The following is a 13934-nucleotide window of genomic DNA, read 5'->3' as shown; positions in this document are numbered from 1 at the left end:
AGGAGCAGTTGAGTTGTTGATTAACAAAGTTTATTGTGCCAAAGAGGAATGATTCAGTTATTTATAGGTAGTTGTTGTCTCAGTCGAGCCTTCATGCTACATTCAAGGTATGACTTCAAATAACTGGATGATTATGCCAATCTTACAGTTTCATTGTGGTGACGTGTTTTGGGGGAATTTATACCTACAGTATAATCTATCACTTATATTATCTACATCTTAAATCAGTCTGATAGCTAATAACTTAACAAGCTACAATTGATGTGACAGATTTGTGCATCCGCTTTTCAAAGAATAAGAATTACTTACTTGGGCACCTTATTTCTAAAGAAATTAAAGTACATTTTATGGGTGAAACTGGATCGTTTTTTAAATTTATTTTTTCAGAATAAGGTTAGAGAAAGACCTTCTTTTGTTTTGATGAAAAAAATCCCCAACACAAAACCTTCGAGCACATTCCATTATCTTCCTCAGCAGATGGAGTTGTTCATCACATGAGCTAAGCATGTAAGTAAGGTCACGTCATTACAGGTGTTCATATTTTGGGGGTTTATCATTGGGTTGTGAATTGCCTCTTTTTTGCTCTTCATCCTCCAAGACGGGGATGTTCTTCCTGATCCCAGAGTCAAATCTAAACAGCATTCATTCATTATTATGCTCCACATTATCTGGAACAAACTCCCAGAAAACTGTAGGAAAAGCTCCAACTCTCCAAACGTCTTTTACTTCAAGGCTTAAAACTTGATTGGTTTGCTACTGCCTTCTTTATTTAATTTAACTGTGGACTATTCATTCATGTTTTCTGCAGCTTTGATTCTCCCGTTTTATTTATTTATTTTCTCAATCGTATTTTCATTTCCTCTTAATGCCTTTTTAAGTCATGTTAAAGTTACTACAAGGAACATTTAACTGGAAATGAAAGAGTCTCAATGTAATACTGATGCCTCTATATGACCTATATAAGTAAATGAGACCATCAGCGAGAAGATTTCTATATAGTTATTCTTAATGTTTGTCATCAGCGCCACCGGGACGGATTCAGCCCACTGAGGACAGACCCAGATCCGGTTTCGCTGCCGCCTTTTCAACACCGACGCCACGCTGTTGGAGACCGTCAGACCCTGCTGCAGTAGAATGAGAGGTTTTCTAAAGGGACTCTGGTGCTCCCACTTTTGTCCACAGGGACCGCCAAAATCAACACTAGAGTAAAGTTCCTCGTTGTAGCTTTAAGTACTTTGAATTGCAAATAAATTGCCTTGCCTTCATTCAGTTGTAGTCCATGACAAGCGAGTAACTCCAACTGCTGAGAGGAAGGCCACAAGATGTGGTTGAAAGCGTAGAAAACGTTAAGTAAGTGGACCTTGTGTTTTGTCATCCAGTGAGCAAAACACTCCGATGTAACCAGATGGGAGTGACTCCTCATTTTTAGTAGATTTAACGTTTAAAAGATGCACAAATCTTTTTTTTAGTTGACTCAGATATTCTAATATTGGCTCCTCAAGGAAGGGAAATACATTGCAAAATAAATATTTTTGGATAATGACATGTGAGAGACTTTAAAAGGAAGAGAGGGATTTCATATCAGGTCATGTCTGATTGTCGTAAACATCACGTACAGCTGTGGCATTCGGTGAATATAGGAGTGATTTCTAAAACTAGAGGGCTCTTTAACAAAAACCACAAACTGGAGTTAAAACGTTCCGGAGACTTCCTCGCCGACGCGGCTAACAGGAGAACGGAGGAGATGCTACACGTGTGGTGGACGATATGTGAGAGGAGGTGCGTTGGGGCGTGAGGGGGCAGAGGGGCAAAAAGGTCACACGTCACTGCGTCAGAGCCTGGAGGATGTCCTTCACTAGCATCGTGCCGATCACCATTTTCTCACAGTTGACCGTCAGCTGGCCGGCTCCTTCCTCTTTGGTTCCCACGGTGACCAACACCAGGCTGCCGCTGGTCACCGTCCTGCCGGCGAACCTGTGGAAAGGATGATCAGGAGGAGGAACAGGAGGACTGAGGTCAAAGCAGCAAAGATCGGAAGTAAAGATGAAGCAACAGAATAAAGGGGAGATACACATGAGAGTCAGTCAGCAGGTTTGTCAACAATTAGGCACAATAATGAACTCTGAGTCATCTATGAATGGTGCTGTAGAGAAACTAGCACGAAAGCTTTCCTAAATGGAAAGTAACTAAGTATTCAAGTACTGTACTTAAAGGGCGGGTCCATCTGCGTTCTTTTTTTTGTTGTTTTCAAATGGAAACGCCCGCTCAGCCGTTACAAAAAGCAGTGATGTAGGCTACCAAAGTGACCTAGTCATAAAGGTTATGAATAATGTGAACGCTAGCAATAGCTGAGTCAAAGTTTGGATTTTTTGAAGTGGGATTGTATAAATACTCCCCGCGTTCTGCGAGGTAAAATTACTGCTTTTGTGAATGTAGTCCGGTGGCTTTGAAAAGAGCGATAGAACGGCTTCAGTCCCCCGTCAGAAAGGGCTGTCTGACGGCGACGTAGAGCTGTTGTGGACTGAGGCAGCAAAAAATCAATGTCAGTTTAAGTGTACGCTATATTTAGAGTCCTTTCACCGCTTTACCTCGCCTTCAGACAGCCCTTTCCAACAGGGAACTGAAACCGTTATATCGCTGTCTTCAAAGCCACCAGACTCCATTCAGTAAAACAGTAATTTTACCTCACAGATCACAGTAGTGCGAGCGGATTTATCTTTTTTCATCTCTAGAGCTGCATCGGACTTCTGCCAAAGTCCAGGTCCGTCCTCTCCCTCTCATGTTAACCTGTTGTTTACCTGTGTCTCAACAAATGCCCGCACAGGCAGCCTGTGTTTTTTTGGTGAAACGGTCTGAGACCACCTCTCGCAGGCGGTCTAGGACCGGTTGTTTTTGTCCGCACCAGAGTACGATTACTGCATTCCCGACTGCCCAAACGAACCGCACTAGAGTTTGATTAAAACGGACTAAATGTTGACTTGTGAAAACGCCCTATGCACAATTTGATGCTAATACGTTTGTACTTTTACTTAAGCAACAGAGTATTTCTACATTGTGGTATTGCTACTTTTACTGAAGTAAAAGACCTAAAACACTTTGGTAAACCAACCCTTTAAAGCTGAAATCTGCTCTAAAAACTGACAGTGTACCAGTTTGTGTTATTGGTGGATGTATTAACAATTCATGGATTAAAACACATCACTCACAGTAGCTTTTACTGATTGAAATGTGTGAATATAAACAAGATCTCAGGCACGATTGCTCAGATTTAGATGAAACTTGAAGGGATGATGCATCTTTTTCTCACAGACAGCGTAAAGCACACTTAGACCTGCTGATATTCATTCTGATCTCCTCACCTGCACTCTTTATCTGAACCACAGGGGACTCTGCTGAGGTTGGCGGCGGTGGTCACCCTCTGGACGATGGCGTGTTCGTTCCGGCACTTTACGTCCAGGGTTAGCTTCTCCGTGATCTCGTTCATACCCATCAGCTGACCTGCGGAGGAGGGAGCGGAGCGCTGGTCAAACTGGAGAAGCTCTAAAGTTGTAGCTGCTGCTCATTCTCTCTCTTCCAGCAGCATAAAATGCAAAGCGGTTATTAATAACACGGCGATACATAACAGGGTGCTGCTTGTACAGGATCAGTGTGGGAGTTTTATATATGAAATCAAATTAATTTTTTTAGGATATCTGCCAGCTACAGACATATACAGTATTATACACAGATACTGTATATAGGGCTAACACTATGGTGATTTGATGTAAGACTCAGTACATCAATGATTACAAAACACTACTGAAACTTAAACTGGAATGCACTGATGCTTCCCACTGAACACAGTAGAGGAGGGACTCTGGTCTATTAGTGAATTCAAAGCAGTAAAGACACAAATTTGTTCATGAGGTTTACATGTAGTTTGAAAGTAATAATTTGCACCAAAGCAGTTTTCTCTTTAAGCACTAATACTCTTATTTGCATACATTTTGGAGATTTGCAGGTCAAAAGACATAGAGATGTCTGGTTTTGGATAATTTTTTTTAGTGTGTGGTGTTAACGTTTCATGAGGCTGTGATTATCCTAGAGGTCACCACAGGTCATTTTATACAGTGAAGTCAAGTTTAAAAAAATGGTTTCAATACAATGAAATGGCTACTATGGGGACTAACATCATCACACATGAATACAGTTGGGCTCATTGGATCCACAAGAGTCTCAGCTTTACAGTGATACCCAATTTATATAATTCCAAGACTATTTAGGGACTATACTGAATGCATACAACTGCATGGTTTTTGACCAAAACTGCATGTGATTATCATAAAGTGGGCATGTCTGTAAAGGGGAGACTCGTGGGTACCCACAGAACCCATTTACATTCACATATCTTGAGGTCAGAGGTCAAGGGACCTCGTTGAAAATGGTCATGCCAGTTTTCCCTCTCTAAATTTAGTCTAACTTTGGAGCGTTATTTATCCCCCCCTCCCTGTTGGTATCAATTGATTCATTAGGTTTTCTAGTTTCATATGATACCAATATCTTCACTCTAGTTTTAAGACTGAGCCCGCTACAACCTCTTAAACACAGACATGTTGGCCGAGATTGTCAGCAAAAAAAATTTATGCAACATGTGACAAGTGGTTACAAGTAGACAACGATTTGTTTTACGGGGTCCTGAAAAAAGAATCGGCAGATTAATCACTAATTAAAATAATTGTTAGTTGAGGTTGAAATGTAGTTAAAAAAAAGCTTTTACTCTTCAACCAAATATAGCCTCGTTTTAGACGTGTTTTGACCTGCGAATCACAAAAACAATCTGTGCTTATGAGGTTTGAAACATTGTGACGTTGCAACGCTTCAGATTCCCAACATTCAGTGGTCATCAGGAAACAGAAATATGAACGAGCCTGATGGTATTATTTTTTGTTCACACGGTGCTTGAAGAGTGAATCGGGATCAGTGGATGAGCATTTCCAGTCATTCCTGGTGCAGCAGAGTGTGAGCGGCCTTTAATAAGATGCAGGTTAGTACAGGTGAGTCTGTCTGCAGCTACAGACCTGGAGGTGCAGTTAACATGTTGATTACCAAGGCAGGAAGGGGGAGTCAGCCGGAGGCGTTAGAGGAGGGAGGAGGAGGAGGGAGGAGGGAGGAGGAGTGGGAGGTCTGTGTGAGGCTGGCTAAAAGGCAGGTGGGCACACAGATGACTGGGAAAAACAAATCTATCAACTTACCCAGTAATAGGTTCTCTATTGGGGACAGTACGAAAAGGGAGGAACCGTGGATATGACACATGTTTAAAGAGTCACTACGGGTTTGTTAGAGCTCACAACTCGCTCAGTGTTAGTCAGGACGGGAAATGAAACACTAAACAACACGAACATGCTGCTAACTGCTGTCTGTAGCTGCTCTATCAAACACTTTGGTCATATTGTATTTGAAAAAAACTGGCTGGTAAAGTGGTCAGTAAACACAACACAGTAGATACAATTAAAGAAAAATAAATAGATTGAGAGAAATATGAGAAATCACTTGTGTATCCACCTCCACACAGTACAGACACACAGCAGAAGCTAACTCCTTCCCCCCTTTTATAGACATGTTTTAACGTGATGGTAATAAAGTCACAGTGTTTTTATATTCTATATTCCTTAATAGAGTAATTTAATTTCCTTTTATCACTCACCTTGCTCCTTTTTAAACTCGTTCTCTGTCAGGAAGACGGGCCTCATCAGCTCCCCGACCGGCGGCTGAATCGACACGAAGAACTTCCTGGTGTGATTGCTGAAAATGAAGAGAGATATAAAATTATTTTTCTAAAAGCACAGGGGGATGTCTGACCTTATGTGATACAAACAACACTGCTCAATATGTTTTATTTGATTCCTCAGTGCTGTACACAAACCCTGCTAGGATGAAATTACACTAACAGTATGCTCGTTCGAAATGAGCCAGGTCTGCGCAGAATCGATCACCGGCGATCACCGCAGAGTGCAGTGCATGCTGGTTAGATTTGTGTCCAACGTGATCCCAACTTGCTTTGGAGTCATGCACATGTGGGCAACGATAACTTCATGAGATCGAGGCAGCCGCAGTTTTTAGAGCCAGGTGCCGCAGCTCTGGAGAAACTAGCAAGAGTACACTAGATTTTTAAAAATGATCCAACCAACTGAGCCCGGTGTTGCCAAATATTTTCCAATGAACGTAGCTAGCAGCACCAAAAGTCCCTAAATCTAGAGAGAAAGTCGCCAAGTCAGCAACACTGACCGTCCCTTCAGGCCTCCCTCCAAAGCCACTCCCCCAAAATTATCATAATGAATGTAAACAACGAACATGGCTATTGTTAGTGCTCACAGCTGTGGAAGACTACGGTGACGCGCAATGAGTGCACGCAGGTAGATAGGCATGTGGTCCGTCCAATCATTTCATTCGGCCTGAATAAAATGACTGGACGGATTTATTAAAGTCCTGCGACAGCCACAGATACCAGATTATTTTTTCTTTTTTTTGTCAGAGCATTTGATTTATTGATTGCTGTCAGGTTGTGATGAGAATTTCAACTAATATCACAAAAAAAATTTTCTAAAATCTTTACCAACCCTACCTTTATTCTGTTAACAAACATATCTTGTGTGCTTGATAATAATAATAATAATAATAATAATAATAATAATAATAATAATAGTAAATGTTATTTATATAGCACTTATCAAAACGAGTGCTTTACAAGCCAGACATAAAAAGAATAAAGGATAGAATACAATACCAGATGCACGCACATTTCCACGTATATTTACAAACAAATATAAAGTACAGTTAGCCTACAGATTGGATCTAACAGGATGTAAATATTTCTGTGACTTCCTGTAAATTCTTTGAAGATTGCTGGAAAATGTCCGACTTGACCTCAGCTCTTTGTCAACCCCCCCCCCGCCCCCGCTGCTGCTGCTGCCGCCCGATCTTGTCCACTTTCTCATCTCAAACATCGGTTCTGTGTCTGTTTTCACCCAGTACTATTAGAGGACTTCAGGGTGTTGAAACGCAGGAACATTAAAACACAGAATCCATCTCACCACAGCTGGAAGTTCGCCGCTTGTGTTGAGTCACAGAAATCGATTCCCATCACAGCTGTGGCCGTCTCACCTGCCGGCAGCAGCTCTGTCAACACACAGGAACAAAACGACAACAGTGTTGACAAATAAAACAACACAAACCTTCAGTCAATACCTTTGATCTGAGATTAGACGTGTGTCCTCCACTGAAGCATAGATACTAAAAAAAATGATGTTTTCAGTTGATGTCCAGAAGGCAACGCACAAAGGTTATTGAGGAACTTTAAATTGTACTTATTTTTTTAATATGACTTAATACTTTAAATACACGTATTGTATTATTTCCTATTATTGCTTTTTATTTTTGTATAGGAACTACAAAGACATTAAGTTTACTATGAGAATCTGTGAGTTATATTGTGTACAATTAGCATATAGTTGGGAATCGGGACACAACACCAGCAATTTTTACAAATCAGTGTTCATTTTGTCAACTATTTTAGATTTAGTCTCAAAACAAAAATGCTTATTGGTTTTAGTCACATTTTAGTCATTTTTATCCTTCATAGTTTTAGTCAAGTTGTAGTTAATGAAAAGTCATTACATTTTAGTCAACTTTTAGCCATTACTTTTAGTCAAAATGTTTCTCTCTTAATTTCAGCTATTTTTTATTATAGTCTCAGTCTTGTGTCAAAGGTCCTTCTTTACTCATCAGATTATATTGAACATTTCAGTCCATCTAATCGAACCAAATCAATAATTTTAGTAAAAAAAAAACTTACTCCACATAAGATTTTATCTCATCATTACCTGATGAAAAACACAGGTTGAATTATTAAGAATGCAGCTTTGCAGTTACTCCGAGTCCTCCTGACTGCGCTCATTAATGATGCGCAGTTCAGTCGCACCCACCGGTTCATTATGAGATCCAATCCGCCCACCCATCATGCAAAAAAATCATGCAAAAACCACCCGAACCCGACCTGCAAACCACCAGCTTTATGCATTAAAGTAGGACAATTGTCAGGACTGAGGACTAAGAAAACGAGATGAACTGAGCGCCGCCGCTGCAGTGCTGCTACAAATGGAATAAAATATACACCATTAGCATGTAAATCCATCCAATCTTGTTTCTATAAATGCCATTTTATTCATGTATTTGCTTCTATTCTGTTGTGTTCTATTCAACTGTATTTTATATTCTTTCCTGTTTTGTTTTGTTTTGAATGTTTCACATTAGTATACACTTTTACCATGCTCTTTACGGTTTTATACTTTAAAATGCTTTGGTTGGATTGGTTATTTATATTCATGCTCAGCCTGTCGGTCCACACAACACTTTGTGAGATTGATTCTTAATGGTGACACCCTCAGCCTGTCGTCTGGCACCACTATCAGGCCCAAAGTTCAACTTTTACACAAGAAATATAGAAGATAAATCTTTGTGTTTCTGACGATCCCTAGACTTTACTCTAGCACCACCTGTAACCTTTACATTTTTATCCACACTACGAGTTAAGGCTCTAAGAACAGGACATCGTCTGCATATTGTTTATTCCACTTAACATTTTTCTTGTCGTGAGGTATCAGCAACACTGCAGCTTCTGTTTTTTTAATAACATCAAAATGAATACTGGTGTCTTGTTTGGATCAAATAAAAACTCCAGTCCCCGTCGGGCCCCACCTGCCCGTCACTCACCGATCTCTGGAAACACTTTGACCCTCATCCCAGACTGGAGCTTCACGTCCTCCATGTGCAGGCTCTTGGTGTCGGAGGTGGCGCTGTTGGTGAACTGCATCTGCACCGCCACCATGTTGGCGTCGGGGCTGAACGGCTGTCGGCTGAAGCAGTACCCCACCGACAGACCCTCCCCCGTGATCCGGTGCAGCATCTCGTAGCTCTTCAGGGAACTGGAGGGAGAGATGGTCTGCAGGCAGGAGAGGAGGAATAATTCATCTTAAGCCTGTTAACATAACTTACCTTTGATCTTCTTAACTTAATCTTCTCTATCAGTTTGTGAAGACACTAACCAGGAAGATGTGAAGTACTTACTGCCGGAGAGAGAACGGCGTCAGACAAAGACAGTCCCTCCAGGTCGGTCACAAGGCTGTTAGACATGAAGGTGTTGACCGGCGTGACTTGAGGAGAGGGAGCCGGTTCGACTGGGAAAAAGAGACGCATGAGTGTGAGACGCATTCAAATTTAGACCTGACTGTATTCATCTATTTGTTATATTATCTCTTGTGGGGACACGTGTTTTGTTTTGAGTTGGCACAGTCGAGTGCACCAGCTGATCCTTTGGTTCTGAAAACAATCAACAACCTCGTCCACTGACTTTTGTTTCCTCATTCAGAGAGAAAAAAAACTCACAATCATCGAAGTCGAGCAGAGACATTTCTTTCTTCTCTTTCTTGCTCTCTTTCTTGACTGGCTTAGCAGGAGGTTTAGATTCAGTTGCCTGGAAGGAGATGAAAGAAAATGTTACTTTGTGAAATCTAAATACTGGACTGTTTGGTCCATAAGTCAATGAGTGTGTTTTAGTTTTTTTTTTTTTCGTGTTTCTTCTTTTGATACCTTTTTTTTCTTTTTGACTTCTGCCTCAGACTCCGAGTCTTCAGACTCTGATTGGCTGCTTTCAGACTCGCTCTCGTCCTCCTCATCGGATTCAGACTCCGAGTCGCTCTTACGTTGTTTACTCTTCCTCTCGTGTTTCCTCTCTTCTTCTTCACTGCTCTGCTCGCTGGAAAAGAAAAGCAAAGTTCAGAGGTCCCATTTAGGATCCTGGAGTTATTATTATTATTATAATTATTATAAGGGATGGGACCGATTCTACTGTATAACAGAGCGCTGCAGGAATGAGTCCTAAAACCTGGAAATGAGTTAGCATTTTAGCACTTCCGGTTCCTTCGTCTGGAATTCTATGGGTTTTTAGTTAGATGCCTGAAATAAGGTCTGTGGTTTACACAAGATTTTGTTCTACGATATAAAATATGTCAGTAAATATGACAATTTGTGAATGAATGAATTAATTTTGAAGCTTTTATGTCTCTTAAAAAAGGCGGTTACTAACAAGTGGCTAAATGAGACTACTAAACGTCGTCACGCTGAACACTAGTCCGCCTTTACCTTAGTGGTGGTGACGTGAAGTCATGCGACCGTGGTGTAGTTTGTTCATAGGCGTTAGCTTTTTAATTCTGGCGATTGCATTTATGGTTCAAATATCATAAAAGTGGTGTTCATTTGTGAAGATTATCTTGCTGAACAAAAGTTGTAAATATCATAAACGTTTGTTTATGAGCTTTTTTTCTGCAATAATCCAAAACCCAATGGAACAATCCCATTGGCTTTTTGTGCACTCTATAGAACTACCTATCACACTAAACTTGATCTGTGAAATGGGTGTACGAGAAGAGAATAAAGTGACCACCGTTAACCACAAAGTGGACTTTCAGTACGAAATGAAAACATGTTAAAAAGTCAAGATGGATGTATTTAATATACCGACGCACAAAACGGAACATCATACATTTAGTATTAACAACGTGTGCTACCTTTCGCTTTCTTGCACAGGCTTCTTTAGTTCTTTCTTTTTCTTCTTCTTGTCCTTTTCCTCCTCTTCCTCCTCCTCCTCTTCGGACTCAGAGCCTTCCTCGCTCTCTTCGCTCTCTGATCCCGACCCGCTCTCCGCCATGCCGCTGCCGATCTCCGAGCCGCTGGCAGAGTCCGACTCTGAAGGGGAGAAAGGTCGGGGTCAGAGGGAGATCAGGTCAATTATTTTACACAGAAAACAGGGAAAGTCTACCAGGTTATAATATACACATATATATATATACGGCCACAGACTGGGAATGAATGTTAGTAACTAACACATTAATAGTTTCTGTCTTTTTATAGGATTTGTTGAAAATAAGAACAACATTGAATAACGGTGATTATGTCTCTCTAAAGTTAACCACCCTAATTCACGCTGGCATTCAGCAAAACTCTCATGCTCACACACACACAAACACATCTGTAATGGACTTGACCCTTAAGTTACCACTGTCAGCTGACTCCGTCGGCCCAGACTCGCCCTCCGAGTCGGAGTAGAACGGCTTGTCCACCTTCTTCTCCTTCCTCTTCTCTCGGCTGCTGCATTTGGTCCATTCGGGCACCTGGCAGAGGAAGCAGAGAGTTCACACAGTAAGACGTAAAGCTCGGCCGTCGGTGACAAACCCCTCAGACAGAAGCAGAGACGTGGGCAGATTACAGTAGCATGGCCATGAATGCCTCTGCCTGGGCGTGATGCAGCCAAAACGAAGACAGCCACCAGATCTGCTTTTAGATCTGACAGTCAGAGAACAAATTCAGATGTATTTTTGTGCACAGATAGATGTCAGCACCAGGTGATGCCTTCATGACCAGTTGCAGAAATGGTTTTCTTTGAATACAGGGAGCAGTTCCATTAAGAGAAGTGATGTCTTTGAGGAGTGGTGACTGTCCTCCCACACTTTAAAATGAATCTGTCTCGCTCTTTCTGTGACCAAACTCATTAACTAGAGCCATCAGCTAATGAGCGTGGACATCTCCAAACCCCCCGTTTAAAACCGTTTAATGAATCTCGACGTGTCGGAGGAGCACACGTTCCTGCTAAAAGAATCACTTCTTTAATGGTAGAGACCGAGGGAAGAGGGGTGCTGTGTTTCGGGTAGCTTTGGCTGAGCTAAGCACAGAACAGCAACTACGTTAGGCGGCGAGGGGAGGGCGTGTCAAAAAGCACTCGGGTTTTGCCGCTATATGGGTTTGAGGTTCAAGGAGGTGGGCTCTTTGCCGCTAACTGACTCACACTCGTTAATGTTGTGACTCTTTCAAGCAGCGTAAAAACCTGGTGGATGTAGAAAAGAAAAGGATTGGGATGGAGGTGAGATAAGGAAGGAGAAAGTTTTTTTAGATAAAAGCAAGAGAAAACAAGCACAGGAAGGTTTCTGGCTCTAAAAAAGAAGACGTGTGAGAACAGTTTCTGATATCAGAGACAGGAATAAACCCCAAAGTTCATCAAAGTATTTACCACAATATACGGAAATTAGGTAGCTATTAAAATTATAATTTTTTTTCCGGTAATGGACTCCAATATAACTTAATTATACTGTATGTACTTAAATAAAGAAAGAAAGAAAAAGTCAACATTAACAACTTACTAATACGTCAAAGCAAATACACGACAATGCATTAAGTCTTCATCAGTGATAAAGCATGATGTCGTACTAGCGTGGATTAAAATGAATTAAATGACGAGGTGGAAGAGGAGATCTGAATCACAGCACACAACAACATTTGTGACACATTCACAAACCGTGTCACAAATTTCACGTGAGACCATTTGGGTGCAGAAGAAGAAGAAGTAGAAGAAAAAAGGATTGCCCGCTTTGCCCGGGGGGCAAGTAAAATGCCTCGTCGAGCTAGTAAATCTAGCAACTCACTTGCCCGATCAGTCAAGTGGTAAAAAAGAATAATTTTTTTTTCCGTAGTTGATGATGGAAGTGGCTACGGAGTGAGCCATCTTGCTTCCTTCTTGTGCCGTACTGATCGGCCACTGGCGAGAAAATGGCGTCGGGTAAAGACAAATTTTATGAGCTGAAGCGCAAACGAGCGTTTTAATTATCCCAGAAACAGGAGTTTAGTTGGGTGGCATTGGAGGACGTGGGTGAAACTCCAGATTAATTTACTTATATAAAGATTCAAATTAACTTTGGTCTTTGTTGTTATTTGATAGCTGCTTTTATTTAAAATACTTTGTTTAGGAGCATGTAAAAATTGACTTTCGGCAAGTAGATTTCTGTCCAAGTGCAAAAAAACATTAATGTTGAACTCTGTGAAGTCAATGGCCCACTAACTAACCTTCACTCAAAGTCCACTTAGTCTCTTGTTCTGGGGCTTTTGGCCGTATCACATGCTAAATGGCTGCATTTATATAGCACTTTTATCCAACGCGCTTTACAATTTAACTCTCATTCATCTTTATCATTAGCGTTACACAGCGCTAGTGTCGGGCGTCAGTTTATAGCTTCATGTCACTGGCTTCCATTGAAAATGTCTTGTAGCCTGTCGCTTTCTCGCACGTAGTGTGAACGCAGCATAATCCTTTTGACTGGTTTCATTCGCTTCTTGAATCAGCTTCGTCTTTAAGATTCAGCATCAACTTCTATTCTACGACGTCAATTTCTTTTAATAGTAAAAACTATCATTTGTATCTTCTAGTTAATCTCTTTCCACGTGGGACAAAGACCGCCGTCTCTCTACATCTGATTCAGGGTGTAAAATCGTATTCATCTCATCAACTCGACCATCATCAGTTTCTACATTATGACAACCAGAGAGAGACTATAAGAGGAAAGAGAGAGCAGTCATCAAAACAAACACCACTGCACTCTCAAACTGCGGAGGGGGGGGCACCTCTCTCCATTCTCCTAGCAAGCTGATCCGCCCCTCGCCGGTGGTTATGACTTCCACTGTCTGTGGAGATGCATAATGTGCAGAGGGAGAGTAGAGGATGTAGTGGGACACGACCAAGCGAGGTTTTTGTTAATTATACATCACTGTTGACCATTTTACCAAAGCATACTTTTTAAGGTTTTTAGACTGATTTCCTACCTTCAAAACCGTCCATCGTTTTTGTGCGAAAAAAACGCCCCCAGTGTGTAAAGGCCTTAAATCTCAATTTTAGCAACAAGATTTAAGTCTGAAAAACACTGACTGACTCTCCAAAGACCTGACTCCAACATCTATTTAAACTAAAGTTATCATGATAAAATGTGACATGATTTTGCAAATATAATGATCTAAATTAAGTTAGTAATTTAGAGGATTGTTTATGAACAACTGCCATGTTTTTCCAGTTTGAAAAC

At 41.1% G+C, this 13934-nt stretch overlaps 1 protein-coding gene across 10 annotated transcripts in view; it reads right to left on the bottom strand.

Annotated features, from left to right (window-relative positions):
• Positions 1-847: 847 nt before the first annotated feature.
• The window catches only part of ap3b2 (adaptor related protein complex 3 subunit beta 2), a 49794-nt gene continuing 36707 nt past the window's right edge, over positions 848-13934 (bottom strand). For 4 of the 10 annotated variants that reach the window (XM_074633912.1, XM_074633913.1, XM_074633907.1 and 1 more), the window contains exons 18-27: positions 11090-11204; positions 10602-10779; positions 9625-9790; positions 9421-9508; positions 9103-9212; positions 8749-8977; positions 7071-7155; positions 5684-5781; positions 3360-3498; positions 972-2010 (exon numbers count right to left, since the gene is read on the bottom strand). In XM_074633912.1, the coding sequence (XP_074490013.1) occupies positions 1824-2010; positions 3360-3498; positions 5684-5781; positions 7071-7155; positions 8749-8977; positions 9103-9212; positions 9421-9508; positions 9625-9790; positions 10602-10779; positions 11090-11204 (1395 nt within the window). In that variant the 3' untranslated portion in view covers positions 972-1823. Of the gene's footprint in view, positions 2011-3359; positions 3499-5683; positions 5782-7070; positions 7156-8748; positions 8978-9102; positions 9213-9420; positions 9509-9624; positions 9791-10601; positions 10780-11089; positions 11205-11875; positions 11915-13934 lie in introns of all 10 variants that reach the window. The other 6 variants (XM_074633911.1, XM_074633906.1, XM_074633914.1 and 3 more) reach the window with 4 other exon arrangements.

This window comes from Sebastes fasciatus, chromosome 4 (assembly GCF_043250625.1).
Source record: "Sebastes fasciatus isolate fSebFas1 chromosome 4, fSebFas1.pri, whole genome shotgun sequence".
Classification (NCBI taxonomy): Eukaryota; Metazoa; Chordata; class Actinopteri; order Perciformes; family Sebastidae; genus Sebastes; species Sebastes fasciatus.
This window is presented reverse-complemented; position numbering and strand designations above follow the sequence as displayed.